Source organism: Pseudonaja textilis, chromosome Z, assembly GCF_049901715.1.
Source record: "Pseudonaja textilis isolate UNSWEBS1 chromosome Z, rPseTex1.2, whole genome shotgun sequence".
NCBI classification, from domain to species: Eukaryota; Metazoa; Chordata; class Lepidosauria; order Squamata; family Elapidae; genus Pseudonaja; species Pseudonaja textilis.
In genome coordinates this window covers 79,901,380-79,928,558 of record NC_142008.1, presented here as the reverse complement: position 1 = coordinate 79,928,558, position 27,179 = coordinate 79,901,380, and the positions used below count along the sequence as shown (strand labels likewise).

Here is a 27,179-nt window from a genome sequence, read left to right as displayed (position 1 = left end):
TGTTCAAAAGGTGGAGGGTCATCTCACCTAGGTCAGGTTCACAAAAGGCATCCTATTTCTGATTCCTCTTACAGTTGGGGTGGTTAACATCAATAAGATTTGTAATCCATTTAGCTTTCTAACAAAAGTCAGGAGTTTGGTTGATTGGACAATATTTGTCTGAGATGGTATAAGGACTCCTGCCTTGTGTAGGGTTGGACTAGAAGACCTCCAAGGTCCCTTCCAGCTCTATGATTCTAAGATATAAATTTCCTTTATCTTTCCACAATGGAAGTTTTATCTTATAAGCAGCACTGACACAAAATCTGAGTATAAGATCACATCTTTGTGTGGCTAAGGGAAACATTTTATTGGAACAACTTGAAATGAATTACATTTCACACTCTTAATTATTTTAGTTGAGTACATGATAAATTTCTCAAGTGTAGCACCACAGGCTACAAATAGCATTTAGGTTTATTATGTCCTTTTTCAATACCAATGTTAAGAGGCCAGCAATAACAGTAAGTGGAATTAGCGGAACAAAATTAAAAATAATTGCCTTGGGTATGCATAAACTCATGTCAGCTGATGCTACAACTCAAAATAAAATAACACTGGAAAACATTGTCAAGGACATTTAATTCTCTGTAAAAATGTCATTTTTTCATTTAGAATTTGAAAGCAGAACCAATGATAAACAAAATTTGATATGATCCTTTAAAAAAGTGTTTAAACTGTACTTTGTAGGAGGAGAAAAATCAGTGTGAAAGAAATGCAGATTAATTAGAAAATTCAATATAATAAAATTGCTAATTTAATTTTTCATTCATGTAAGATTATTATAAAGGATATCTACCTTATTTTTTATTTTTCTTAGAAAACAAATAATGCATCTGCAACTGATGAGTACAATGGCAGTTTTCAAGCTGGGTTTTAGTTCTGAGAAAGCCTTGGTGCTTTCTGATGACCTATGGTAGAGCCAGGATGGCAGTGGTGCATCCATCTTTGTCCTCTTTGATCTCTCAGAGGCTTTTGATACTGTTAACCATGATATCCTTCTAGACACCTCCGTAAGTTGAGGATTAGGGGCACGGGTTTAAAGCAAGGGTGGGATTCTACCAGTTCTCACCTATTCTCTAGAACTGGTTGTTAACATTCTAAGCAGTTCAGACAACTGGTTGTTAGAAGAAATTACTGGCCTAATCCTGTAATGAAGGCAGGAAGGAAACATTCTAGTGTTGCTTACAGAAACTGCCTTTCGGTTAACCCTTATTACATTCTTGGCAGGACTAGATTTCCTGTCTCAGGAACGTCTCTGGAGTTTTTTCCCCCTCCTTTGCTGGTACTTTGCTTGTTTGGAGTGACCATTCAAAGTTACAATGGTACTGAGAAAAGTGACTTATGACCATTTTTCACACTTATGACTGTTGCAGCATCCCCACAGTCATGAGAGTCCAGGTGAAGAGATGCGTGCCTCGATGTGAGTGATATTGAGTTGGCCACACCCGGTCAATAACATGACCACCCAGTCACAGGACCACCCAGTCACGCCCACTACCTAAGCCACACCCACAGAACCACTTGTTAAAAAATTTGAATCCCACCCCTGGTTTACAGTAATTCTCTTTCTTTTCTCTGGGATCAGTTTCCATCAGTGTTAGCTGAGGAAGAGAGATTATAAATTTCTGCAAGGTTCTACTCTCTGACATCCTTTTCAAAATATATATAATATATATATATATATATATATATATATATATATATATATATATATATATATATATATATATATATATATATATAATGTGAAATTATCTGACAGTTTGGGATTCAGTACCATGTTTTGTCCCCAAGCCAGCCAAGAGAGGCTGCCAAGAATCTGTCCTATGCTTAGACACGTGAGGAGTTTTCTGAGTCATAACTTTCTCTGATTCAAATCTACCAAGACCAAATGAATATAGATGTTAGGGATAGCCAGATCTTGGGATAATGCATCTTTGATTTTGAATTGGTAGCCTTTCTCACTTCAGTTGTGGGGGGTGTCTTCCTAGAATTGCAGCTTCTGCTTGAAGAAGAAATGTCAACTGAGGCCAGAAAAATCTTTGCAAAAGTCCAACTGGTGTGCCAGTTATACCCTTTCCTTGATTGGGCCCTTCAGAAAGTATCTTGTGTTTGAACAGTGTTGAGCAGTGATTCATTTCAGATGGCTCCCCCCAAAAAAATACGGCTTCATATCATTCATGTAAAGTGGATGCAATAGTTTAGCAGATATTTCTGATATTTGATAGCCATGGCCTGACTTGTTTAGTACTGTTGACAGAGGAATCAGAGCAATGATAAACACTAATGATGATAATGATCTTCTTGTAAGATTCCTCTCTTGATGCTAACCTATCTTACTCCATCGTAATTGACCAGCATCTGTGGCTTCCATTGTGCCATTGATTTTTGCACAAAGCTTCTGATGTTTCTACCAGATTTGCTTTTTCTAGACACTTGATAATCCAATCATGTGGCACGGGGTCAAATGCCTTTTTGTAATCAATCCATGCTACATTCAAATTGGTTTTCCTTCTCTTGCAGTTTCCAAAATAATCTTGTCAATTAGAAGTCAGTCTTTTGTTCCTCTGCTGTTTGTGTGGGTTCCTTTCTAGGTAAACAGAAAGAACTTGTTTTCAACTAGATGCTGTTGGACTGCATCTGCTACCATATCAGTTAGCCATTGCCTGGTGCTGCACTTTTGGTTGGATCTTTTATTATCAGTAGGTTTTGCCAGATGTTAGCCACTTTTCAATTTTACCTCATTGTAGTATGTTTTTAAACTGCTTGGCAATGAATGAGTGTAGATTGATCAGCAGTTTCAGCCAAAATACATGCAGTTATCTTTATCTGCTGCTGATCAATTTTTTATCTTCCTTGTTTTTTTCTCCACCACTTCTGCTGTTGTTACAAGTTCTTCCATTTCAGATTTATTTTTTTCTTATCCACTGCATTTAACCAAGCTGCATTCTTATTGTTGTATTTCTTTGGATTTATTCCATATCTATACCCAGAACTGCACAGTTTCTTCTAGGTGGTGACTGATTCACTGCAGTCTCTCCATTTATGAATTTGTGAAAAGATTTCTGATTGGATTGAAATTAGAAACTCTGCCTACAATTTTCAATTTGTGCTGATCTTCTTGGCTATAGTTGTTATTTGCTATTTGTTATTGTTCTTTCTGAGACAGAGGAGAGTGTGCCTGGTTTCAGAATAAAAACAATTCAATAGGTATGCTAACTTCCTATACTGCCAATTCCCCTGATTTGTCTCTATGGTTTAAATTACTTTTGTCAAGGCTTTGGTGTTTGTTTGTTTTTTTGCCCCGAGTAAGTTTTTGTAATTCTTATAATTTTGCTACTGTGAATGGTTTGTCACACAGTGAGATGTTTAGATTGAATCTTGCATTTTAAACAATCTATTGAGTTCTTCCAAATGACCTGGGATAGGCAGATGTGCAGGGGTGGGATCTGACTGGTGTAACTACCGGTTCAGTGATTTACGTTTTGCTTTTTCAACCGCAGCTGTGCCGCACAAAGCAGCTGTGGTTGAAAAACCAGGAAATAAAGGTCAGGTAAGAGCTCAGGCAGGCGGGTGGACCAAACCAGCAGCAGACATAGAACCAGTTCTATGTCTGCTGCTCTTCAGAGCTACCGATTCTACAGAGCCGGACGGAACCATACCCCTGCAGATGTGGATGCTTGATGATGTTAGCAGTCATGTTGCAGGATGTAAACTGTTTTGAGTAAAGATGCCTTTTGCAATTGACTGATGGTGATTTTGTCAATGCCAATGGTGTTTAAATAGTGCTCCATTAAGCTAGTTGTATTATTGTACAAAAATGGGCTCAAATTACAAGGAAGTAAACTGTAGTTGAGTATCAGCAAAACAATACTAATAGTAGATGTTCAATGGTAGGTAGAGACTGCCTCGCAGATAGTAGAAAATCCTTTAGTAGAAAATTGTAATCAGAGATGGGATGACCACCTGCAGGAGGCTGCAATGGTAAATTTATTTATTAGTCATGTAATAGGAGAGGTACTTTAGAACATGGGCATGACTAGCCCAAGATATTTTGCCTAAGGATGTAAAATCAATTCCATTTGCTTGTAGTACGCCGATAGATCTGACAGTTTATCTCAGTTTAAAGAACTTCAAGAAATTTTGAAGGAAAGAATGGGGAATTCATTAATTCCATTGGAGAGTTGTGTTAACATAAAGTTTTCTAAATAGCTTAACTTAATTCAAAATAAAGATCTCAAATTCAAATAAATAAAAACAACACAAATATCATCACCATACTGTACTGCATAAAAAGACTGAACTATTATATCAGAAAACTATCATGCACATTTTTATCTCCATCCCAGAAACACAAAATAAATAGTTTTATAGAGTTGATATAATATTTGCTGAACCATAAATGCTCAATCTAGAAATATTAAAGCATACAATAGAACTTACACTGTTTCTTTTCATTTTAGAAAGTAATTTTAAATGAGTCTTTGTTTTGCATGAAATAAGATCTGAACTAGAAAGATTATGAACTTTATTTGTTGCCTCTATCTGGATAATAAGACCAGATGTCTCAGTTGTGGCTTCATTAATATTCTGGATTTCTCTATTTAATTTTTAAGAGCAACAAAATATAATTGTTATATAGATCTACCTATTGTCATAAAAATGTATAAGGTTTTTAAGTACCTTAACAGAAAGGATTAAATGGCCGCTTAGAGAAAGAAGTGGTGGTATCTTGAATAGCCTAGTTTTTTTCTTTTCTTTTTATAAACCTAGGTTACAGATATGAAACCTCCTGAAGCAAAACCTTATTCTTGACTCTGTTCTCATTATTAGAAACAAATAAATTCTCAAACCATAGGGCAGGTGAGACAGTTCCAAGAATGTGATATACCAGCTCAAGGACAAAATAATTGAAACTTTAGGAAAAAATTAGCAAGCTTGAGCATATCTGGTAACTTTGAAGATTCTGTCATTGGAACAGTAAAGGATAAGAGGGGCTAAACTCTCTATCCATACCTTTGTTGAACAGCTTGAGATAAACTTTGCTTTTCCATTCTGTATCAGTCTGGTTGGGATGGACTACTCTGTTTGCAGTTAGTTTTAAGCTGCAAAAATGAAGCATGTATAGATTGAATGCAGAAGATTCTAGTTAAACATTAGGGAAAATGGTAATGGTTAACACATAACTTATGAGCACTTCAAGAACTGATAGGCACTTATAGTAGAATATTTAAATGGAACTGAATAGGCATTTGTCATGGTTGTTATAGTTTTTTGCATCTTACACTGAGTGTGTGATTCACTAAACTAAAGTAGGTACTAGAACCTTGTGAGGTGTCTGCCTTTTTGTGAAGTTGTTGAGCTCTTTTCTAACTACAGTTGCAGAAAATTGGGAGTTTGTTTTCTTGCCTTTTTTTATAGAAAATTCACAAATAGTTGGAGTGAGAAACTCACATTATCATGTATACTATAAAGTAGCTTTAATGTTATAAAACAAAATATTTTTTTACCAACCAAAATAAAAACATTAGGAAATCCTGGTCCTACTTGTTAGTTGCACAGATTTGTCCAGTTTGTGCCAGACACTAAAGGCATGTGTTATATATAATCACAAGCCATATGGAAGTTTTTCTTTTCTTTTTTAAAAAAAATTAAATTAAAGTTTATATAAGTTTCATATATTTAAAACATTTAAAAAGAAACAAACAAACTTATAAACAAATATATATACATATATACATTTTGCAGCAGGATTGAGCATTGGTTATACTTTTCTTTTCTTTTTTTGTTTTACCCCATAACATTGACATGATCTACCTTGTTACAATACCTCATATGAAAGTTTTTCATTCCCAGATTAAATTTTCTCTTCAATCATGATTTTACTGGGACTTGCACAAAACAATTTCCTACTTAATTGTTTTTCTGATGTCGGTAGTTAGCTAAAGATGCATTTTTCTATTTCTTTTTTTTTTATCCATTTGCAAAGATCATTAACTGGGAATATTCTTTTTAGTTTATTATTCATGTAAAGTAATATATTAACATAATTATTTGTGTCTTTTTCATTGCATTAATAAAGAATCCCTTGGCAAGATAAAAACAAGAAGGCTAATAGTCAAATTGCAAGATCATAACAAGGACAGGTTACAAGTTAAATTATCACTATATAAACAAGGGAATGCACCTACAACGTTTTTATCTGTATTGTTACGGTGACAGGCAAATATCTAAGATGTATGCTCTCAGCACTTAAGATGCACAGAATAAAACAAAAGAAAAAAGAAAAAGATTAATTTGCCAAAGTTCAGCAAGTGAAATATGAGAAGCAAATAACTGATTCTGGGTTAGCTAATTTTTGGATAGATGACTGGGGGTTGGGGAAATAGGCTATGACTGCTTTGAAAGGAGAGCAGTAACACAACTATTGGTGACCAAGATAGTTTGGTATAATTTAAACTCAGTAATATGTAGTAATAAAAAAAAGATCAAGGCAAACAAAAATAAATTACGTACCGTATTGTTATTGTGATGAAATAATTCTCTTTCAGGTATAAGAAAGTGCATTAGATTTCTTGGTTGAAATGAGGATATCAGATTTTGAAGCCAAGACATTCAACATGCAAAATACGCATTACACCTATGATTTTTCATCACCTAAATGCTATTACTAAAATCAATTCAATGTCTAACTGATTCTGGTTATATAAGCAAAATTATATAATAAGAATACAATATTGGGGGATTCAGCCCTGAGTTATGCTCAAAGCAGCAGGGGAAAAATGACAATTGGATATGATAAATAAAATGGAGTGACTGAATCATTTGATCATCAAATTATTGAGTCACAGGATAAAAGTAAAAACAAGCAATGAACTTTTATTCCTGGAATTCAGGCTACTTATATAGTGAATCTATTAATTATCAGTTTTAAATTTTTATCTTATTTATATAGTCTATTAAACTTATATGTTTTCCATTGCAATAAAAAGTACTCTCAATGGCTCACAAAAAAAATACTATTAAAAACTTCCTATAAAATCCAGCAACACAAGAATGGAAATAAACAAAGTACAGCAACAATAATTCAAATCAAAGAAGGCTCTCCAAAAAAGATTGGTTTTTAGGAGCTTGCAAAAAAAATATATTGAGATTTCATTTTCTGCTAAGAAATGAAAAACTTTATAGGTCAAAACCAACCCTTAAATTGGACCTGGAAAAGAATTGGCAACAAATGCAAAGTCTGAATGGTGATATATGCTACCAACATTGGTAACTCAGAGATGCAAGCCACTGCATATACTAGAGACAACTGCAACTGTATAGCAATTAATTTCTGGAAAATACTGAACTGGGAAGAGATATCTCAAGAGCATTAAAAAGCTGCACAATCACTATCATTACGATAAATTATAGACAAGTCAATCTATGAAATTGGAAAAGGCCTTTGATCCTAATAGTCCCCAGATGAATAGTTAAAATGTATTTGTTGTTTGTTTGTTTGCTTTTTCTTATGTTCCAGGTACTACATATAAAGATCTTCCTTCATTTTATCTCCACAACGTCTATCATGTGAGGTAGGTTGGATGGCAGAAAGTGATTAGGTTGATGAGGATCATGGCTGAGGGTGCAAAAGTACCAGGGTTTACCAGTTCTCAGAATACTAGGTTAAATTTTATGCCATATTGGCTTCTATATAAGTTTATCCATACACAATGTTGTTTAGCTATCTTATTGTAGACATTGCTATCTATTGCATTGCTCTCTTTCCTTTGTAGTATTCAGATTAGCACATCCTATGACATGCATTATTATTCTGGTACATCATTGCAATCCAAAGAAGTAGGGTTCAATTGTAGGGATTATGAAGTGCATTTTACCTGCTTTGTGATAAAAGCATTTATGTGGGCTATGCATGGACAAGATGCTCTACAATCCCCAGCCTAAGAGTTTAATTTAGCTCATGTGTAATTGGCTGCCAGGGTCTCTTAGGATAGTTGTGTCATAACACAAACCACTGCAGGCAGTTTCTATCCTTTCCAAAGTATTCAATTTTCAAATTCAGAACACTGTTTGCTAATCCTGGCTAGTCTCTTCTTTGGAACAAACAATCCAGATTCCACGTCTTGAGAGGAAACAAATTCATAGACAAATATTTGCATTATAATGCAAGCTTAAAATAAAAGCAAAAAGTTATGGTAAGCCTAAATTATTGATTATAATTGGCACACTTAAATTGCCAGATGGATATTTAAACATAAAACAAATCTTAGGGGAAATATGAGGATTGCTTCTTAAAGCTAAAGAAACATTGAAAATTGTTAAATAACTTTTTCTAGCACGTTTCAGATATGTTTAAGACAATAATTATATTCAATTATATTTAGATTATAGGTATTTGGGGATCCTTTTATTTCAAACATAGCTTCAGAGGACAGATAGTATTCTCACATTGCCCTGTTTTTTTAAAACAAATCTTCATATTTATTATTGTATTGATATATTTACAAAAACGTTTTGCTTACAAGTTCAGACCCAGATACATATATATCAAGGTAGCCAAATATTGCATAGTGTTCTGCAAGATCAGAGATGATTAATGGCTATTTTGATAACTTTCCTTATTTATTTTAAATGTGGAATAGTTTGAGATTTTAAATTGATATGATCTGCTGGTTGAGTATAATAAAATAAATTATGCTGGATAAGGGCATTAATCCATTGAGTCTAGAGGCAGGAAACCCTTTTCAAAGTTACAGTCCATACTCTATATTTTCTTTCTTCCCCCCTTTTTATTAGTCTATAATACATATACTTTCATGACAGGGAAAGTTCACAAACAAAAAGAGAAATCAAGTTGACAAATTTTGATAGTTGTTTTTGCTATTGTTTTGCTAATTTTAAGCATTGTTACGGTGAGAAGTTTTAAGATCTGCAAAAATGTAGTTACGGGTCTAATGGACATAGAATGCTGACTTCAAGCATAGCCCAATAATGTATACACACACACAAATGTACTTTTAAGTATGTAAACGCTTCCTTCTGCTCCATACCTTTCTTTTTCCACATATTATAGCAATAGACAAGATAGATCAGGGAAAAGAAGCAGTTTGCTGATTCCCAAAGAAGCAGTTTGCTGTTTTACTCAGCTGAAATAGATAGTGAATTAAACACTAAGATTTAAAATTAATTTGCAACTCAGAATAGTCTTAGACTCTCTCTCCCTTTTTGCACTTTTTGCATTGTGTGAATTCTAATAAACAAAGTAGACCTGCAAAGCTAGAAATTTATTCTTCCCTAATTTAATTCAGTTGTATTATTAATGTATGCAAAAATATCCTCCACCCAACTCACTACATAAATTGTGATGCCTATAAATCATGTGATTTATCATTATTTAAATCCTTTTAAAAAATGGAATGACCCCTGAAAGTACCAGAAACCATCCTTTTCCAAATTTAACTTTGAGGTAAGTCTTTAATTTCAAACTCCTACAGTTCTGGAACAGATGCTTTATAGAGTAGAAAAATGGTTCTAAATAATTGTAAACTACTGTAGTTGTCCATATATAGAAAAATACATATTTGTACTTTACAACATCTCCAATTTAGACAAAATATGATTTGATCTCACAATCCTAATAATGCCCAGCATTGATTATTCAAGTATAGTTGTCTTTGTTTCTTGGATCTTTTCAGAAGTACAGTACAGGATGGAAGCACAAGCAGGAAGCATAGAAGATGCCTCCAGATAGATGGTTCCTAATGCTGTTGATCAAGGAAAATTATGCAGCTAATCCATTTTTTGTCCATAATTATCAGAAAAAAATATGCCATTTGTAGAGGAAAAAATATCACAGAGAATAAGGATAATGAAAAAGTATAATGTGAAACCAATCCTAGGTTTAATGCCTAAAATAAATATTTGAGCAGCAGCAAAACTGTATTTTGAATTAAAATAATTAGTAAAACACCTAATTCAATACATAAACAGTAAAAGTCATTTAAAATAAAGCATTAGCCAAAGACCAGTATAAAAGACTAATCTGTGCAGGTAAAAGGGTGCAAAAGGAAGAATCTCATACTTACAAATTTTGGCCAGGCTGGCCACGAGAATCCACAGAGCAATAATATAAGGATCCTGGACATGATGCCATTTGAAAGTGACGATTTGGTAAGCTTCATTTTCATGTTTTGGAGTGCTGTCTTCCGTCTGTGCTGCAACAGGAAAAAGAAAAAAACCCAAGAAAATTCCCCAAACTTGCACCTTGCCCATCATGGCAGAGTCTTTAAATAATAGGTTTTCAAATTACTGAATATCTGCAAAGACTGCTTGTCTTCACTGGTTGAAATGGATCTCTGGACATGGAAAACTGGATGAGAGACTGGATCAGTTAAATTTCCAAGGGTGAAAGGCTGCTGCTGCTATTAGGTATCAACAGTATTACATATGCTTGTGCAGCTGTGTATAACCAACAGGGGTCAGCCATGCCATAATTGCAGCTGCCTTTATATATTTGCCTTGATTACCTGTGCTCTGGGGTGGAGGTTTCATGACAAATCTGTACAGGTCAACTCTGTAATTTTTCCATTTGGAAAAAGTGGAACATCCATGACAAGCCTTGAGACATTACAGCAATGTTAACATGAGAAAGCTTGCAGATATCTGAGTGGTTACACTTTGTTCTAGTATATTGTGTGTGTATTATGAGAAACACAACTATAAACCACCTGCCTCCCAAAAAGCAGTACACTTAGAGCAGCAGCAAAATCACTGATTTAGGGAACATAAGACATAACAAGGAAGAACAATGGTTCAATACAAAATTTCTCTTTTATCAGAGAAAAATAATTGGTTGGTAGGTGTAAAGAGAAACCAGTGGACTTGATCCCTTAAAAATAGACTCCTTTTTTTTAATAAGTAGGACTTGTAAAGAGCTCAGTGTCTCTTACTGGAAAAACCGCCTGCCTGAGCCCATTATCAAGACTAATAACTTTCTGCACAAGCAATTCAGATTTGCGTTGGAGTTCAAACAACCACTTATCTATTGGGTGATAAGGGAGAAAAAGCTTGAGGGAAAACAGATAAATAATTTTTTGGGTCATAATGAGTGCCTTGCAGGTTTGAAATAGTAGCAAATACTTTGAAGTTACTGTAAACCTGGGTAATTGAATACAATTAGCACACTGAAATTATCAGAGGAATGTTTAAACATAAAACAAATCTTGGGGGAAATAGGAGGCTTGTTTGCTTCATAGCTAAGGAAGCATTGAAGTAAAATTGTTAAATATTCAGTTGTAGTTTTATCTAACACATATCAGATAGGCAGATTTCTCAATAATTATAGTAACAATTATTACTAATATTAATCAATAATCAGAATGGTGGCTGATGTTGACTGCTTAATGTTTAAGAAAGTAAATATATAGTCTTTTTGGCCCTCTAAGCACTATAAGGAAAGTGAATGCCAAACTGTTGGAAATGACAGAAATGAATGGAATGTGAAAAGCTAATTTGCAAAGATCAGGCAGGATTTTGATAAGGGAAATTAATTATGAAAGGTAACATAATTCCAGGCAGTAACCTTTGTATTGTGTTTATTATTTTAAATCAGTAGGAGAGTCGGTTTGGTCTAGCAATTAAGGTGCTGGCCTAAAATTAGGGGGAGGAAAAGCCAAGAATCACGTAGGATATAATGAAAGCATCATTTAATACAGAAAATAACAGCCAAATTGTACTTTTTAAAACTTTAATGATATAAATGACCATAAAAGGGATGCAAATGAAACACAAAAATAATCAACTATGTCAGAAACAATCCATTGGCCAAGAACAAGTATAAATTGCACTTGTCAAGATTATTCTTCCCATGTAGGTCCATGGTCATCCTAGATTCATCTTGGGTCATTCTTAGTTGCTCTTGTTCAAATCTGGAGAGTGTGCTGCCAAAGAGCAATGTGGCACAATCAGATTGCTTGGCACTCCGTACATATATTTGGAGGCCCTGCATTTCATCCCTTTTTGTTTTGCCCAGATATCCAGTCACTCAGGGTTGCTGCTCTGAATGTAAGTTAGCCTGCAATAAGGGATCCTTCATCCAAAATCTAATTGTAAGTGGGAGGGTATAATACAATATTATCAAGACCTGGCTGGGCACAGAGGCACTCCAAAATTTGAGTGTAGAACCAGTGTACTCCCAGAGCAAGACTGATGGGATGACTTGTCATCCATGACACTGTGAGGGCTTTTGGAGGCATTGTCCTGTAGATAATTAGTTGTGAGATCTTAATAGGTTATCAGGTTGTAAAAATCAGATGGGGTTGGTGTGGCTATTATACCTGCCTCTGTACTACATACTAAGTTTGCTTACTGAAAGCTACTTATGGCTGGATTGGTACTGGAGTTCCCCAGATGCATGCTCTGTGGGACTCTAATCTGCCTTAGAGGGTATAGAATCTGAGATGGTCCACAGCTACTGCAAAATTACAGTTCAGACCCATATTATTGAAGGCCTAACTTAGAGCAGTAGTCACCTGTTAGACCTGTTTTTTGTCTCAAGGCAGCTAGAACATGATTTGAAGTTTGGGAATGTTGCTATTAGCATCTTGTTACAGTCAGATAGCTTTCTATTAGCTTTGGAGTTCTCTGTAGGTCAGAGTTTCCCAACCTTTTCAGCTTGGTGGTCTGGTGGAAGGGAAAGGGAGAGTGAATGGGTCTGCATGAGCAATGGGTAAACATGTGTGCATGGGCAGATACATTTGCACAAGTGGCAGGCTTTTGCACTTGCCACTTGCACAAATGGAGCATGCACACACACACACACACACACACACACTCACCTGCTGCTTACATGAGTGGGAACGCATGTGTGCATGCACATGCCCGTCAGTTCCATGGCCCGATTCTGAAAGGCTTAAGGCCCGGTAGTGGGCTGTGGCTCAGGGTTTTGGCACCCCAGTGTTCTTTGCTGTATTCTAATAAAATATTAGAATTGTTGTAATTTTTTTTCACTCATTTCAAATAGCTTTGTCTCTGTTTAAAGTGATGCTTTTGGCTTGGGAGAGCAAGGAATATAAATGTAGGACAGGTCTGAGAATTATATGAAGAAAGTTACTGAACTGGAATTCAATTGCACTGGATTTAAATTCAGCAATCCCTACCTTTCTGGAATCAGGGACAAAGAGTGATATAGATTGCAGAAAGATGTCACTGTCGCTGAATGTTTTTAAGTTAAACTTGGGCACCTATGTTTTGAAATCCTTTAATCTGAATTATTGCTTGGACCACATGACTCAAACATCAGTTCCAACTCCAAAGCATTATGCAAAAATCATTTTAAAAACTATACAGTAATCAAAGCTGATTTTAATATTTTCTATGATGTAATTTTAACTATTATAATTTATTTTAGTTCATTATTTGCTTTGCTGTTTTTGATGGTTATTATGAAGGTTGTATATAGGTGATATAATAAATACTCAATTCAATTTTTCTTTGTAATCTTCCATTCCCTGAACATTGCCAATTGATATTATTTTGAGGACAGCATGCATTCTTGCACAAGTTGTTTCTGCAAACCACAGAAATAAAGTTTTAAAAAGAAGAAAAGAGAAATAAGTGTAAAAAGAATAATTGAAAAAAAGAGAAATAATTGTAAAAAAATAATTGTAAAAAATAATTGCAAATATCTCCTAAGAAATGGAGAATAAGTGGGAAAGGTATTTCTTATCCAGTACAATCAGCAAATTGTAGATACTATCTAAAGTGGGGCATGAGAAATCAGACTTGACCATCAGCCTTGAATCCCTTTCCAATTGAATGGAAGCTTAAATCAGGGACAAATATCTCTATTCCCTGCAGCAAGCTTCTGTTTCTTTTTATTGTTAAAAAAGCCATCTGCATAGAACCTAAGGCTACCTCTTGTCTCTTTCCATATCCTTTCTCTAGAGGTTTGTTTACTGTATATATTGTAAAGGTAATGTTAACAAACCTGCTGTGCAGCAATTCTTGACAAATTGGCATGAAAGATAATCTGGCCTCTATGCTACCTGAATAAGATTCCATAGCATTTACAATACTATTCATATCTATTTTACTCACTTTATTTTAGTAATCACTGTAAAATGGATTAGTTGGGTCTAAATGACTAACATGAGACTGAGACTAATTTACTTCCAACAAACAATAAATTCATGCTCCTTCTGGCATTTCAGTGAGGCAACTGTTGAGTTCCTAATGCAGTTTAATTTTTTTTTAAGTGCTTGTCTTCCCAGCACACAACAGTGGAAACCAAAAATGTGCGGGCAATTATTTCTTTCTTCTTATTCATATTGGGACAAATGATAGTGAAGATTATTGAAGGCCTAACTTAAAATAGTAGTCAGACCTGTTTTTTGTCTCAAGGCACCTAGAATATGATTTTAAGTTTGGGAATGTTGCTGTTAGCATCTTGTTATTATCTTTGAAGTTCTCTGTAGGTCAGAGTTGCCCAATCTTTTCAGCTTTGCCGACTGGTGGAGGGGAGGAGGAGAGGGGATGGTTCTGCATGCAGGATAGCCAAGCATACGCAAATGCAGGTCCATTTGTGCAAGTGGAGGGCACATATGCCTTGCCCTTTGTGCAAATGGAGCATGTAAGCACTCGCTTTCCTGCTGCTTACACACGTGGGAATGCACATATGCATGCATGCACCCATTACTTCCATGGCTCAAATCTGAAAAGCTCAAGGCCCAGGAATGGGCCACATCCTGGATGTTGGGGATCCCTATTGTATGTGTTCCTTGCTGTTAAGGAATTAAAACCTACTTTAATAAGTCTGCCCCCATATTTACTGTATGGATTGTGAAAGATTTGTATGGGTTGATTTGCAAAGAGGGGAAAGTGATAGTCTTGGATTTGATGGAATCTGTGTGGGCTCTTTTGTTCATAATCCTGAGTGCTCCTTGAAACACTCTAGGACAGGGGTGTCAAACTTGATTTCATTGAGGGCTACCTCAGGGTTGTGTTTGACCTGACATGGCCAGCTCGACATCACTCTGTTGGGAGCACCTATGGCCCGAGGACTCTGCCACCAAAAATGCACGCAGCCCTCCCTAGCTCTGTTTTTCTCTAGCAGAGGGTTGCAGGAGGCTGTCGCAGCCAAAAATGGAGCTCGGGGGGCTATGTGTGCCCCCCCCCCAAGTTCCATTTTTGCTGGCAGAGGCACCACAGGCCGGTCATTTGCTGTTTCCAGGGTGGCATCACATGCCAGATCTAAGCACTTTGACACTCCTGCTCTAGGAGATGGAACAGCTTAGAATGCCAAATGAAAAGTGGATCCATGGATGGGATCCATATGATGGTGGATGAATTCTTAAGGGAGAGGGTGGTTTTATGCCAACCTTAAAGAAGCAGCCATTTGTCCCCTCCTCCAGAAACCATTCAACATTATAAAACCATAAAAATTGACAAATTATCAAAATATGAAATTGTACTAGCCATGAATGTAGCAGAAAATGCAGATCTGCAATATCTGAATTTTGCACTATGTAGAATTGTAATTAAAAGTAAAATACTGTAATTCCCGCTTAAAAGAAATAGGCATTGAAAAATGTAACAGAAATAGAATAACGGAAGGGACTTTTGAGGTCTTCTAGTCCAACCCTTTGCTCAAGCAGGAGATCTTATACCATTTCAAACAAATGGCTATCCAGCCTATTTTTAAAAGCCTCCAGTGATAACTTCTGGAGGCAAGCTGTTCCACTTGTTAATTATTCTCACTGTTAGGAAATTTCTCCTTAATTCCAGGTTGCTTCTCTCCATTAATTTATATCTATTGTTTATTGTTTCCACTGTCAGGAAATTTCTTGCTAGTTCTAGGTTGGTTCTATCCTTGATTAGTTTCCATCCATTGCTTCTTGTTTTGCCTCCTGGTGCTTTGCAAAATAGGTTGATGCCTCTTCTTTGTGGCAACCCCTTAGATATTGGAAAACTGCTATCATGCCACCCATAGTCTTCTTTTCACTAAGACTAGACATACCCAATTCCTGCAACTGTTCTTCATAGGTTTTAAACTCTTCCCCACTAATAATCTTTGTTGCTCTGCGCTTTTTCTGGAGGCTCAACGTTTAAAAATATTGTTGTGATCAAAACTGGATGTAGTATTCTAAGTGTAGTCTTACCAAGGCCTTTTAAAGCTGTACTAACAATGTGATCTTGATTTTATCCCTCTGTTAATGCAGTCTAGAATTGCACTGGCTTTTTTGGCAGCTGCAGCACATTGCTGGCTCATATATAAGTGATTGTCCACTAGGGTTCCAAGATCCCTCTTGAGCCAAGTTTTGCCTACTCTGTACCTGTACATTTGGGTTTTTTTTTTGCCTAAGTATAAAATCTTCATTTTTTTCTATGTTGAATTTCATTTTGTTAGATAGAGCCCAGTGTTCAAATCTGTTGCAATCTTTTTGGATCTTGAGTCTATCATCTGGGATGTGGGCTATTCCTGCCAGCTTGGAGTGATCAGCAAATTTGATGAATTCCCCTTCTATTCCTTCATCTAAATAATTTATGAAGCTATTGAAGAGTATTGGGCCTAAGACAGAATCTTGGGGTACCCCACTGTTTACTTCCCCTATGTAGATGCTGTTCCATTACGGACTACACATTGAGCGCAGTTTGTCAGGAAGTTGCAAATCCAATCTGGTGGTAATGCTGTTTATCCCATTTTTTTTAGCTTACCAAGAAGGTTGTGGTTTACTTTGTCAAATGGCCTTACTGAAATCCAAGTATACTATGTCCACAGCATCTTGTCAAAGAATGAAATAATATTTGTTTAGTATGATCTGTTTTTTGACAAACCCATGTTGGCTTTTTTGCTTAACTTTGCTTGCTTCAAAGTGTTCACAGATCTGTAGCTTTATTATTTTTTCCACATCTTCCCAGGTATTGTTGTCAGGTTGATTAGTCTGTAATTTTCTGGATTTGTCCTCCTTCCCCCCCCCTTTTTTTTTTGAAGATGGGAACCACATTAGCTCTTTTCCAGTCCTCTGATAATTCCGCAGTGATCCAGGATCTTTGAAAAATATGATCCAATGGTTTCAATAACATGACTGCCAGGTCCTTTAGAGATGTAATCCTTCAGATCCTGGTGATTTGAACTCAAAGTAAACAGATATTCTCTTATCATCTTCTTGCTTATTTTAATTTGAATTCTTAGTCTGACTTTTATGGTTCCTTTTTTGGTACATTGGGCTAGTTTTTCTTTTTGTGTGAAGATACATTCAAAGAAAAAATTAATCAGCTCTGCTTTTTCCATGCTGCCTGTCACTTCCTTGCCATTTTCTCTCAATAGTGGATCAATTGTTTCTTTGACTTTTTTCTTATATTTTATATGTTGAAATAAAATTTTAAAAATTATTTTTGCCATTTATGGCAAGTCTTAGTTCATTCAAGCCTTAGCTTTCTTGACCACCTTTGCATATCTGGGTTATACGCTACTATTCAGCCTTAGTTATTTGCAGTTCTTTCCAATTTTTTTATGCTTATCCTTCTGTCTTTCAGTTTATCAGAAAGTTCTTTGTGCCACGATGCTGGTTTCTTTTTGGATTTCTTATTTTTCTTTTTCAGTGGTACTATGCTGGACTGGGCTTTTATAATAATATTTTTCAGACTTTTCCAAGCTTCTTGAGTTGTTTTCCCCTTTAATATTTTTATCCATGAATGAATGAAATCCATGAAATAGAATGAACCCCTTCTTTTTTGTTCTTGGTATGTACTCTTTTTATCTGAATAAATCTTCCTTTTGTCTATTTTATTAAGAGTACTTCTTGAAACAATTAAAAATCACAAAAGTGGCAAGCAGCACACACACACACACACACACACATGTGAAGTTAGTCAAGTGCATATTGAGGTAGCAACATCTAATAGTAACTTGGTAAAACCTCACTGCATATGAATCAACATTACAGTTTACTTGAAAAGCAACTTGAACTGAACAATTTGCACTAATTTAATATCACATTATTTCAAGTTGTATTAATCATAAACTAGCTGTATGTAAAGTTATTCAAGAGGAAGACATGTTTATTGTCTAATGTCCCATAATGAACAATAGGCTTAAGTTGCAAGAAGGCAGATTTCAATTGAACAATTAAAAACAAAGAATGATATAAATTGCAGAAAGAGGTTGAATATCTGTCACAGAATATTTTAAAGTTAAACTTGGGCACCCATCTTTTGGAATCCTTTAATCTTAATTGTTGCTTGGACTCAAATATCAATTCCAACTCCAAAGCATTGTGGAAAGGAAACTTCACGAGGACAGTGGTGTCACCCAAGCAGGAAAAGCCCAAAGGGAACATCAAGCCAGCTATAAAACAAACTTGCATAGGAAAAGGAATCAAATAAAAGGTATTAAAGAATCCCCTTAGACAAAAGCCCAAATAATTAAGAAAACTAGGGAAACAAGAAAAGAAAACCCTTCCAAATCAGCAAAACAAACAGACAAAAGACACAAAATATATTGCAAAGGAGACAGACAGGAGATTGCCACAAAACAAGTATAATTACCCTCCGGCAGAAATGAAGACAACCCCTGACAGGATTCAAAACATTAAGAAATACAAACACAAGCACACACACACAAAATGAGAAAAGGGTATAAAAATCAGGGGCTTATCATACAAAGCTAGCTAGCCCCAGGAACGCAGACTTCTTTCCATCTCTCACCTACAGACTACAGACCCTCTGGACCCAGAGTGTGCTGAACAGACCTTACCCCTGGAAGAAGCCCTGCATCCATATGAGCCGGGAGATTGGGTATGGATCAAGTTCTTCACCAGAACCTCCCCTCTACAACCCAGGTGGAAAGGACCCTACCAAGTCTTACTGACTACACACACCGCCATAAAGGTTGCAGAACGAGACTCTTGGATACATTGGACACCTGCAAAGCCAGCAGTCATAGACCATAGCCAAACTCCACCACAATCAATCCTACCCATCAAACTCAAGAAAGATCGGGACACAGATCAATGGACGCTTGCAGCATTCTTCAACACCGTTGAACCACACCACTGTGAGGAACCAAGTGCAAACGTTGCATTACGCAAAACTGGACACCCAGGTGCTGAGTTATAAACTATTTTTTTTATTTTTCTCTCTCACCTCCATTTTTTTCTCTTTTTTTAAAACTTTTTTCATCGTATTTTTTTTAACAAAAAGGACTTTAACCATACCTTTCTCATAATTTTTGATACTTGACCTTTTACATTTTTTTACATTGCTATTAAAAAAAAAAGAGGGGGGAGGAAGGGAAGGAAAGGAATCTAGCAATGGGGAACATGAAATGCAATATATACTATGTATTATTATCTGTAACAATTGTAACATTTGTAACACAAGCAACTGCGTTCCTGGAACCAAAGCTTATCCCAGAGAAAGGAAACATATGGGTATTTCTCTTAGCAAGAGAAATACTCAACACCACTAACATTTGTTTAGCAGGAGGGAAATCAGTCAAGGACATCTTAACCACATGCCTAATGGGAGTAGCAACCAGGCCACATAACATCATTAACTACACCACATTTAGAAACCTTCCTGACTCCTATGAAACCATTTTTAGCTGGGGCCATTCTATAAAAACCAAGGACCACACCATGTATGCCTTACACATTGCTGCAGTAACCACCACAGAAAAATGCTTTAATATCACTGGGTGCAGCTCACCTAGGGTCACAGAATGCACCAGTCTTAGCAACACAGAATTAAAATGCAACTATACAGAAACCATATCATTTTCATATAGTTAGCTGAAGCTCCTACCAGGATGGCTTTTCCTTTGTGGCTTAAAAGCCTACTCATACCTTCCTGCAAATGCCACAAATTGCCCCTGCACTTTGGGAAGGTTAACCATGCTGATGCCATCCTTACAGAGACAACACAGGAGAGCCCTCCAAACCCTAGACTCAGACTGTGATTCCAAAGTCTCCCTTCCCACAAAAAACGGAATACATCTCATTGGCAATATCCTTGGTAGGGGTACCTGGATTGGCAGTGTGAAATTCTAAAAATTTGAATAGACTAGCATGTACCCTGGCAAAAAAGCTTGAATTCGACTTCCCATGCCCTGGATGCCCTTAATAGAGAACTGAGGGAGGTCAGAGAAGCCACCTTGGAGAATAGGGCAGCAATAGACTTCCTTCTCTTGAAGCATAATCATGGCAAAAGACACATAATATATTGCAAAGGAGACAGACAGGAGATTGCCACAAAACAAATATAAGAAAACATTAGGACGAAACGAAACTGATAATCCAATCAAACCACCCCGTGGAGTTTACCCTCCAGTGGAAATGAAGACAACCCCGGACAGGATTTAAAACATTAAGAAATACAAACACAAGCACACACACACAAAATGAGAAAAAGGTATATAAATCAGGGGCTTATCATACAAAGCTAGCTAGCCTCAGACTTCTTGCTATCTCTTGCCTTCCTGAAAAATAAAAAAATCCAGCTTTCAAGCAGTTGTCTGTATCCTTGCACTGGAGCTCTACCAGCGTGAAAATCAAATCCTCAGAAGAAAGGTATTTGCCAGCCTTTCAACAGCATTATGCAAAAATCATTTTAAAAACAATATAGTAATCAAAGCTGATTTTAATATTTTCTATGATGTAATTTTAACTATTGTAATTTATTTTAGTTCATTATTTGCTTTGCTGTTTTTGATGGTTATTATGAAGGTTGTATAGAGGTGATATAATAAATAAATACTCAATTCAATTTTTCTTTGCAATCTTCCATTCCCTGAACATTGCCAATTTATATTATTCTGAGCACAGCATGCATTCTTGCATGAGTTGTTTCTGCAAACCACAGAAATAAAGTTTTAAAAAGAAAAGAAGAGAAATAATTGTAAAAAAAATACCTTGCAAATGTCTCCTAAGAAATGGAGAATAAATGGGAAAGGTATTTCTTATCTAGTATAATCAGTAAATTGTAGATGCTATTTGAAGTGGGGCATCAGAAATCAGAGGACCATCAGCCTTGAATCCCTTTCCAATTGTTGATGAAATTTGAATGGAAGCTTAAATCAAGGATAAATATGTCTATTCCCTGCAGCAAGCTTCTTTTTATTGTTAAAAGCCATCTGCATAGAACCTAAGGCTACCTCTTGTCTCTTGCCATATCCTTTCTCTAGGGGTTTGTTTATATATGTATTGTAAAGGTAATGCTAACAAACCTGTTGTGCAGCAATTCTTGACAAATTGGCATGAAAGATAATCTGGTCTGTATGCTACCTGAATAAGATTCCATAGCATTTATAATACTATTCATATCTATTTTATTCACTTTATTTTAGTAATCACTGTAAAATGGATTAGTTGGGTCTAAATGACTAACATGAGACTGAGACTAATTTACTTCCAACAAACAATAAATTCATACTCCTTCTGGTTTTTCAGTGTTGAGTTCCTATTGCAGTATAATTTTTTAAAAAGTGCTTGTCTTCCCAGCACACAACAGTGGAAACCAAAAATATGCGGGCAATTATTTCTTTCTTCTTATTCATACTGGGACAAATGATAGTGAAGATTATTGAAGGCCTAACTAGTAGTTGTCAGACCTGCAAAGGGGATTCATATGCACTTGCTTGCCTGCTGCTTTCAGGAGTGGGGATGCACTATAAAACTTCAACGGTCCTTTCCAACTCTGTTTTTCTGCTATCCATCCATTCTATTATTTCTGATATGATTAAATCTTTTTAATACAAACAACTCTCCTTCTCTTTCAAATCTGCTAGTAACAAATTAGATGCCAACTACCCAATTGCAGGTCTGATTTAGCTGCTGTTACCTGTACCTTGGTGTCATCAAGACTTGTTAATTTATCAAACTTTTTATCTAATTTTCATTTAGAGCTTGTAAATTGAAAATCAATTTTTTCAGACATTTCCAAAAGGCTTTAACATTAAAGTCATTCAGCTTCCACCTTTCTTTTATATCTCTTTGGGGGGGGCATTGTAAATAATATATGATATATAATTTTCAGAGTCCTTAATTTATTGTTGCTATAATTTTAATATAATCCAAGTCCCTCTAGTGACTGAACAAATTGTAGGCAATTCCTTTTCAAGGACAAAGAGACTAAATATTTCATAACAAAGAAGAAACAGATAATAATTCCCACAGTAGAGAGTTTATAGGAAAAAAGGAAAACTTCTCATCACTCTTTTTAAAAATAGACCGGTGATATGTACAAAAATACAATAGAGCAACAATGAAGAACATTAAGAACTAATGAAATGCAAAATAAAACCCACTGTAAATCAAATCATATAACTTTTACTGACAAAGAGAAAGACCTAACACCATCAACTTTCTTGCCACATGGAATCATAATTTTGTGAATAACTATGTTGATGGGAAATGAGATTGGGAAGAACATGTTTGACTAAAACATACCAGTTTTTAATAGAATACTATGAGAGATGGATTCTGATGGTAAGAAAATAAGTATTTGTGAACTCCAGTATGATCTGACATACAAATAAAAGTATTTATGATCAGTTCATTGAATGGAAAAAGAAACAACAGTAATCTTACCCCCCCCCCCCAAAAAAGCAAAAAAAAAGTTCTTCTTACTAGTAAAGCCAATTTCCAATTATTCCTTCAAACTCAAATCTTCTAATGTTCACTTCTTTATCTTTTAAAATAGATAATGGAACAACTTATAGTACATCAGCATCAAGATACAAGAACAGGAATTAAATTATTTGTATTACTTGGATTACTTTCCAACAATTTATTATTATGTACACTACTGAAGTTGATAATGTCAGTATTTTGTTATAAGTCCATGCTTCATCTTTATCTTTCTTTTTTAACAGGAACAATCCATCTAGGAATAAATATTTTGGCACTAGCCTCAAAAATGCAGTTTCTTTTAAAGTACATCGTTCTTGTGGTTGTGGGGACAAAAAACAGCAACCTTCATAATTCCTTCCTAACTCCTACCACACTTTCAAATGCACATATACAAGATTTTTAGTATTTGCATATCATATTTCAAAATGCTATATTAAAATTTGTTCTGTGAATTTGTTCTTGTTTTGTTTTGCTTATTTTTTCATTTTTTGCCTTCATATTTGAAGAAGAATTATGTTCAGAAGCTATCTTTTTCCAAGCATCCATATTACTAATGAAGAAGTACTCCAAAAGAGTTTCTTCTGCAAACGACATAACATTGTAGCATATAGAAGATTCCAACTTGCCAGTCATATTCTCTGCAGGGAGAACAATTGAATCCCCAAGATAGCAATTAGATGGACCTTTCCTAATTCCAAACAACCAAGAAAATGTCCTCAAAATACATGGTCAATAACATTCATGGAAGGCTTAAAGACATGATATGGGAAGATGCTGAAGAACTCGCCCAAGACCAAAATGCTGGAGATCTCTTGCTACACAATATGCAGGGATCATTTAATGCTAATAACAGTTGCAGTTCTTTCTGAGAAAGAAAAGTAAGTGCATGGAATAGGATGATTCACAGTGGATAGTCACATAGATGGGTGGGTGTGGCTGGATGAGTGCAAGCAGGTGGGTGCAGCTGACTTGGTGCAGCCATGTTGAAGCAGACCAGTGGGCATGACTAGTTGGGAGTGGCTGGGTGAGCACAGCTGGGAAAAATCATCCCAAGCAATTGATGTGGGGGATAACTTGTTGGTTGGTAATGTGCTAGCCAACAGGATGCAGGTAAGGGGAATCAAACAGGATTCATGGTGAGGGGAATCACTGCTGTGGGATAATTCAGACAAGACAGGAGAGGGAAAAGGCACTTCCTTCCCACCAGAGGAAACATTGTCCTGTTCCTGGCCCAAGGTGCAGAGGAAATGTGGAGCTCATCATTAGGGCTGGCTTGCCTAGCAGATGCCTTCCTGCCTCCCAGGATGGGAATGGGGAGAATCAGGAGGAGGAGGTGACTCCTACCTGCAGAAATGCTCTGTTCTTCATCCCCCATTCTCGTTTTTCTGAATGAGAGGTTTTCCTGCAAAGTTTATGGAGAAGGGAAAGTAGAGGGAGGAAATGGAGGAGTAGAGAATGAGGGGAGAAGAAGGTGCTTGCAAAAATGCTCCATTCTCCACTCTCATTTTCTGATATTTCCTTGCAAGGAAAGGAAAAGGGAGAAGAAATGGAGAAGGAGGGAAAGGGGCAGAAGGAGGAGGCAGTGTTTTCCCACTTGCACAAATACCCTATTTTCCATTCTCATTTTCTGATGAATGGTTTCCACAACATGAAGCATTTGAGGATAATGAGTGCTGGATGTGAAATATTTAGTCAGAAATCCTTTCAATCATAATAGATCTGGAAGGGACCTTGGAGGTCTTCTAGTCCAACCCCCTGCTAAATCAGGAGATCCGATAGACTTAGACAATTTGAGACAAGTGGCCATTCAGTCTCTTCTTAAACACCTCCAGTGATAACGCTCTCACAATTTCTGAAGGTAAGGTGTTCAACTGGTTAATTGTTCTCACTATGGGGAAGTTTCTCCTGAATTCCAGATTGCTTCTCTCCTTGATTAGTTTCCATCCATTGCTTCTTATCCTGCCTTCAGGTGCTCTGGAAAATAAGTTGACCTCCTCTTCTTTGTGGCAGCCCCTCCAATACTGGAATACTGCTATCCTGTCACCCTTAGTCCTTCTTTTCTCTAGACTAGCAAAAATATCCTCACAAAATACAAGTCCTTTCGCAGCAATCTCACTGAACCAGGGACATCATCATTCCCTGTTTGGACAAATCCACAGAAATGAGGAAGGAGAGGGAGGAAATGGGGGAGAAGAGAAATAGGAGGAGGAGGAGAAGGTGCCCCATCAATTCTCAATATTCTGGTGAGGAGATTTGTTTTAAGCTTGGAAGAGGGTATTCTTTGGGTCCATTGCACATCGGTGAAATATTTCCCTCCCGAGAAGATGTTATATTCCCACTTCACAGGCCAAAAAGTGACCTCCTCCTCCCCCTTCTCTCTCCATCTCCCTGTCTCCCTCCTTGATCAGATTTATCTCCACACTGTCACATCAATAGGTGATAAAAAGACACAAGTATGACATAAAGTGTTAGATCGGGTAGATCGGGTAGATTGGGTTCATTGAGACGCGAGACTCAAAGTGAACTTCAGCTCTTTATTGAGGTATACAGTTTCGTACAGGACCTGCGAGCCGCACGGCTTTTCTTATAGAGCCGGCCAGCGGCTCGGCGGCCAATGACAGGGCTTTGAATCTCCCGCGATCGGCTCAGCTGATCGTGGGGGGTTCTCAGCACACCAATCATGGCGGCCAAGTTAGCCAATCAGATTGTGGTCCATGTGGACCAATCAGAATTCAGGTTTTCGAGAATGTTAATATAGAACACCCCTCCCCTCTTGGTTTCGCCCTACGGAGCATGGTGACGTAGTCGCGCTGGTAGGCGGGCCTTCGTACCTGCCTAGTTGACTTGCGCGGCTCAGTAGGTGTTTGATCGTCGACCGGTTTGGACGGGCTCCTCATCGCTCCCAACCTCTTCCATGGAACTGCCTGGAAGGGTGAGCCAGGCCTATTGCTGCAGCTCCCACCCGGTCTACCTGGGTCAGTCGAGTTGTCGGCTTCGCTGTTCCCGCCCGGTCTTTCTGGGCTGGTTGAACTGGCTTGGCTGCTCCTTCCAGGTGAAGCCCCCATCTGCAACGGTTCGAGATCTACTGGTGAGTATGGTTGGTTTATTGTTTGGGGTTGGCTTGTTCTGGTTGGGGGGTGTTCTGCTTGTGTTTGGGGGTGTTCTGTCTGCGTTTCAGGCCTTTTTTCATCCCCTTGCTTGGTTGTTATGGCTTCCCTCCCCTCTCTGGTTTCTTTAGTAGTTGCTTGCGGGGTATCCGTGCTGTCAGAGGCTAGTCTTGACCGTAGCTGGTCGATGTGCCGCTTCTAGCTTCTTCTGTCGGTGGTTTGCAGCCTGTAAGATCGGGGGCCGGTTATCTGGGTTATTTGTTCCGGTACCCAGAGTGGGTCTCCCATGAAGTTTTTTGCGTAGACTGTGTCTCTGATGTTAAATGTTCGATGTCTACTGGATGAGTCTGGGTTTTTTTCTGGGTTATATGTGGGGTGCAGTCGGTCTAGTGGGGACCTTAATTTTCTGCCCATCAGTAGCTCTGCTGGGCTTTTATTCGTGGTTGTACTGGGTGTAATGTGCTGTATGATTAGCATTTTGTTTATTTTCTCCTGTATTTCGCCGGTTTCTATTTTTTGGATGGTTTTTTTCGTGTATTGAACCATTCTCTCCACCCTCCCGTTCACCGCCCGGTGAGCTGGCGAAGTTAACGCGTGCCTGATTCCCTGTTTGGCCAGGTATTTTTCAAATGCTAGTGCCATAAACTGTGGGCCATTGTCCGACACCAGCACATCTGGTAAGCCGTGTGTCGCGAAAAGTTTATTCAGTTTATTTATGACGGCTTCCGTTGTTGTTGTTTTCATGGTGCTTACTTCCAGCCAGTTGGAGTAAGCATCCACGGTGATGAGAAAAGTATGTCCCTTGGTGGGCCTGGTGAAGTCTATATGGATTTGCGAACAGGGGCCTCTGGGGGTTTCCCAATCCAGGACTGGTGCGGCGGGGGGGTGTTGGACTTTGTCTCCTGGCATCTTTTGCACCTGGCTACCCACGTCTTGATTTGTTTGTCCATCCCTGGCCACCAAGCGTAACTCCTGGCCAGGGCTTTCATCTTAACAATGCCCAGGTGCCCCTCATGCAACATTGCTAGTACCCTTTTTTGTAAAGTTTCTGGTATAACCACCCGGTCTCCCCAAAGTATGCACCCCTTCTGTGTGAACAGTTCGGTTTGCTGGTTCCTGAAGGCTTTGAAATGTTCATTGCCATCACTTTCTGGCCATCCTCTCTCTACCCAGCTCAAGACCCGCGCCAGCCATTTGTCTTTATTTGTTTCTCGGGCAATGTCTGGCGTGGTCAGGAGTGGGCTGGGTAGAGTCTCAATCTGCAGGGTTGTTGTTGTGGCGCTGGGTTGTCCTCCAGGTCTGGTAGGGGGGATCGGCTTAAGGTGTCTGCGTGCAAAATGTCCTTGCCAGGCCGGTGTGTCAGCTGGTAGCTGTAGGCGGCAAGGAACTTGGACCACCT

General features: G+C 37.4%; 1 protein-coding gene and 1 long non-coding RNA gene across 17 annotated transcripts in view; one reads left to right on the top strand and one right to left on the bottom strand.

The window, feature by feature from the left end:
• Positions 1 to 21,224, bottom strand: part of SLC9A3 (solute carrier family 9 member A3) — a 72,963-nt gene extending 51,739 nt beyond the window's left edge. For 2 of the 16 annotated variants that reach the window (XR_015740031.1, XM_087916001.1), the window contains exon 1: positions 19,022 to 19,101. Coding sequence is in view for 11 of the 16 variants with exons in the window: in XM_087916001.1 (XP_087772127.1) it covers positions 19,022 to 19,025 (4 nt within the window). In the remaining 5 variants the exon portion in view is untranslated. Of the gene's footprint in view, positions 1 to 5,058; positions 5,148 to 10,130; positions 10,260 to 10,571; positions 10,612 to 14,193; positions 14,270 to 18,799; positions 19,102 to 20,953 lie in introns of those variants that run through there. The other 14 variants (XM_087915992.1, XM_087915994.1, XM_087915996.1 and 11 more) reach the window with 14 other exon arrangements.
• LOC148124107 (uncharacterized) lies at positions 19,181 to 23,125 on the top strand. Its single transcript, XR_015740033.1, has 2 exons — positions 19,181 to 20,612; positions 22,916 to 23,125. It is a non-coding gene; the product is annotated as an uncharacterized LOC148124107 (long non-coding RNA).
• Positions 23,126 to 27,179: the final 4,054 nt, after the last annotated feature.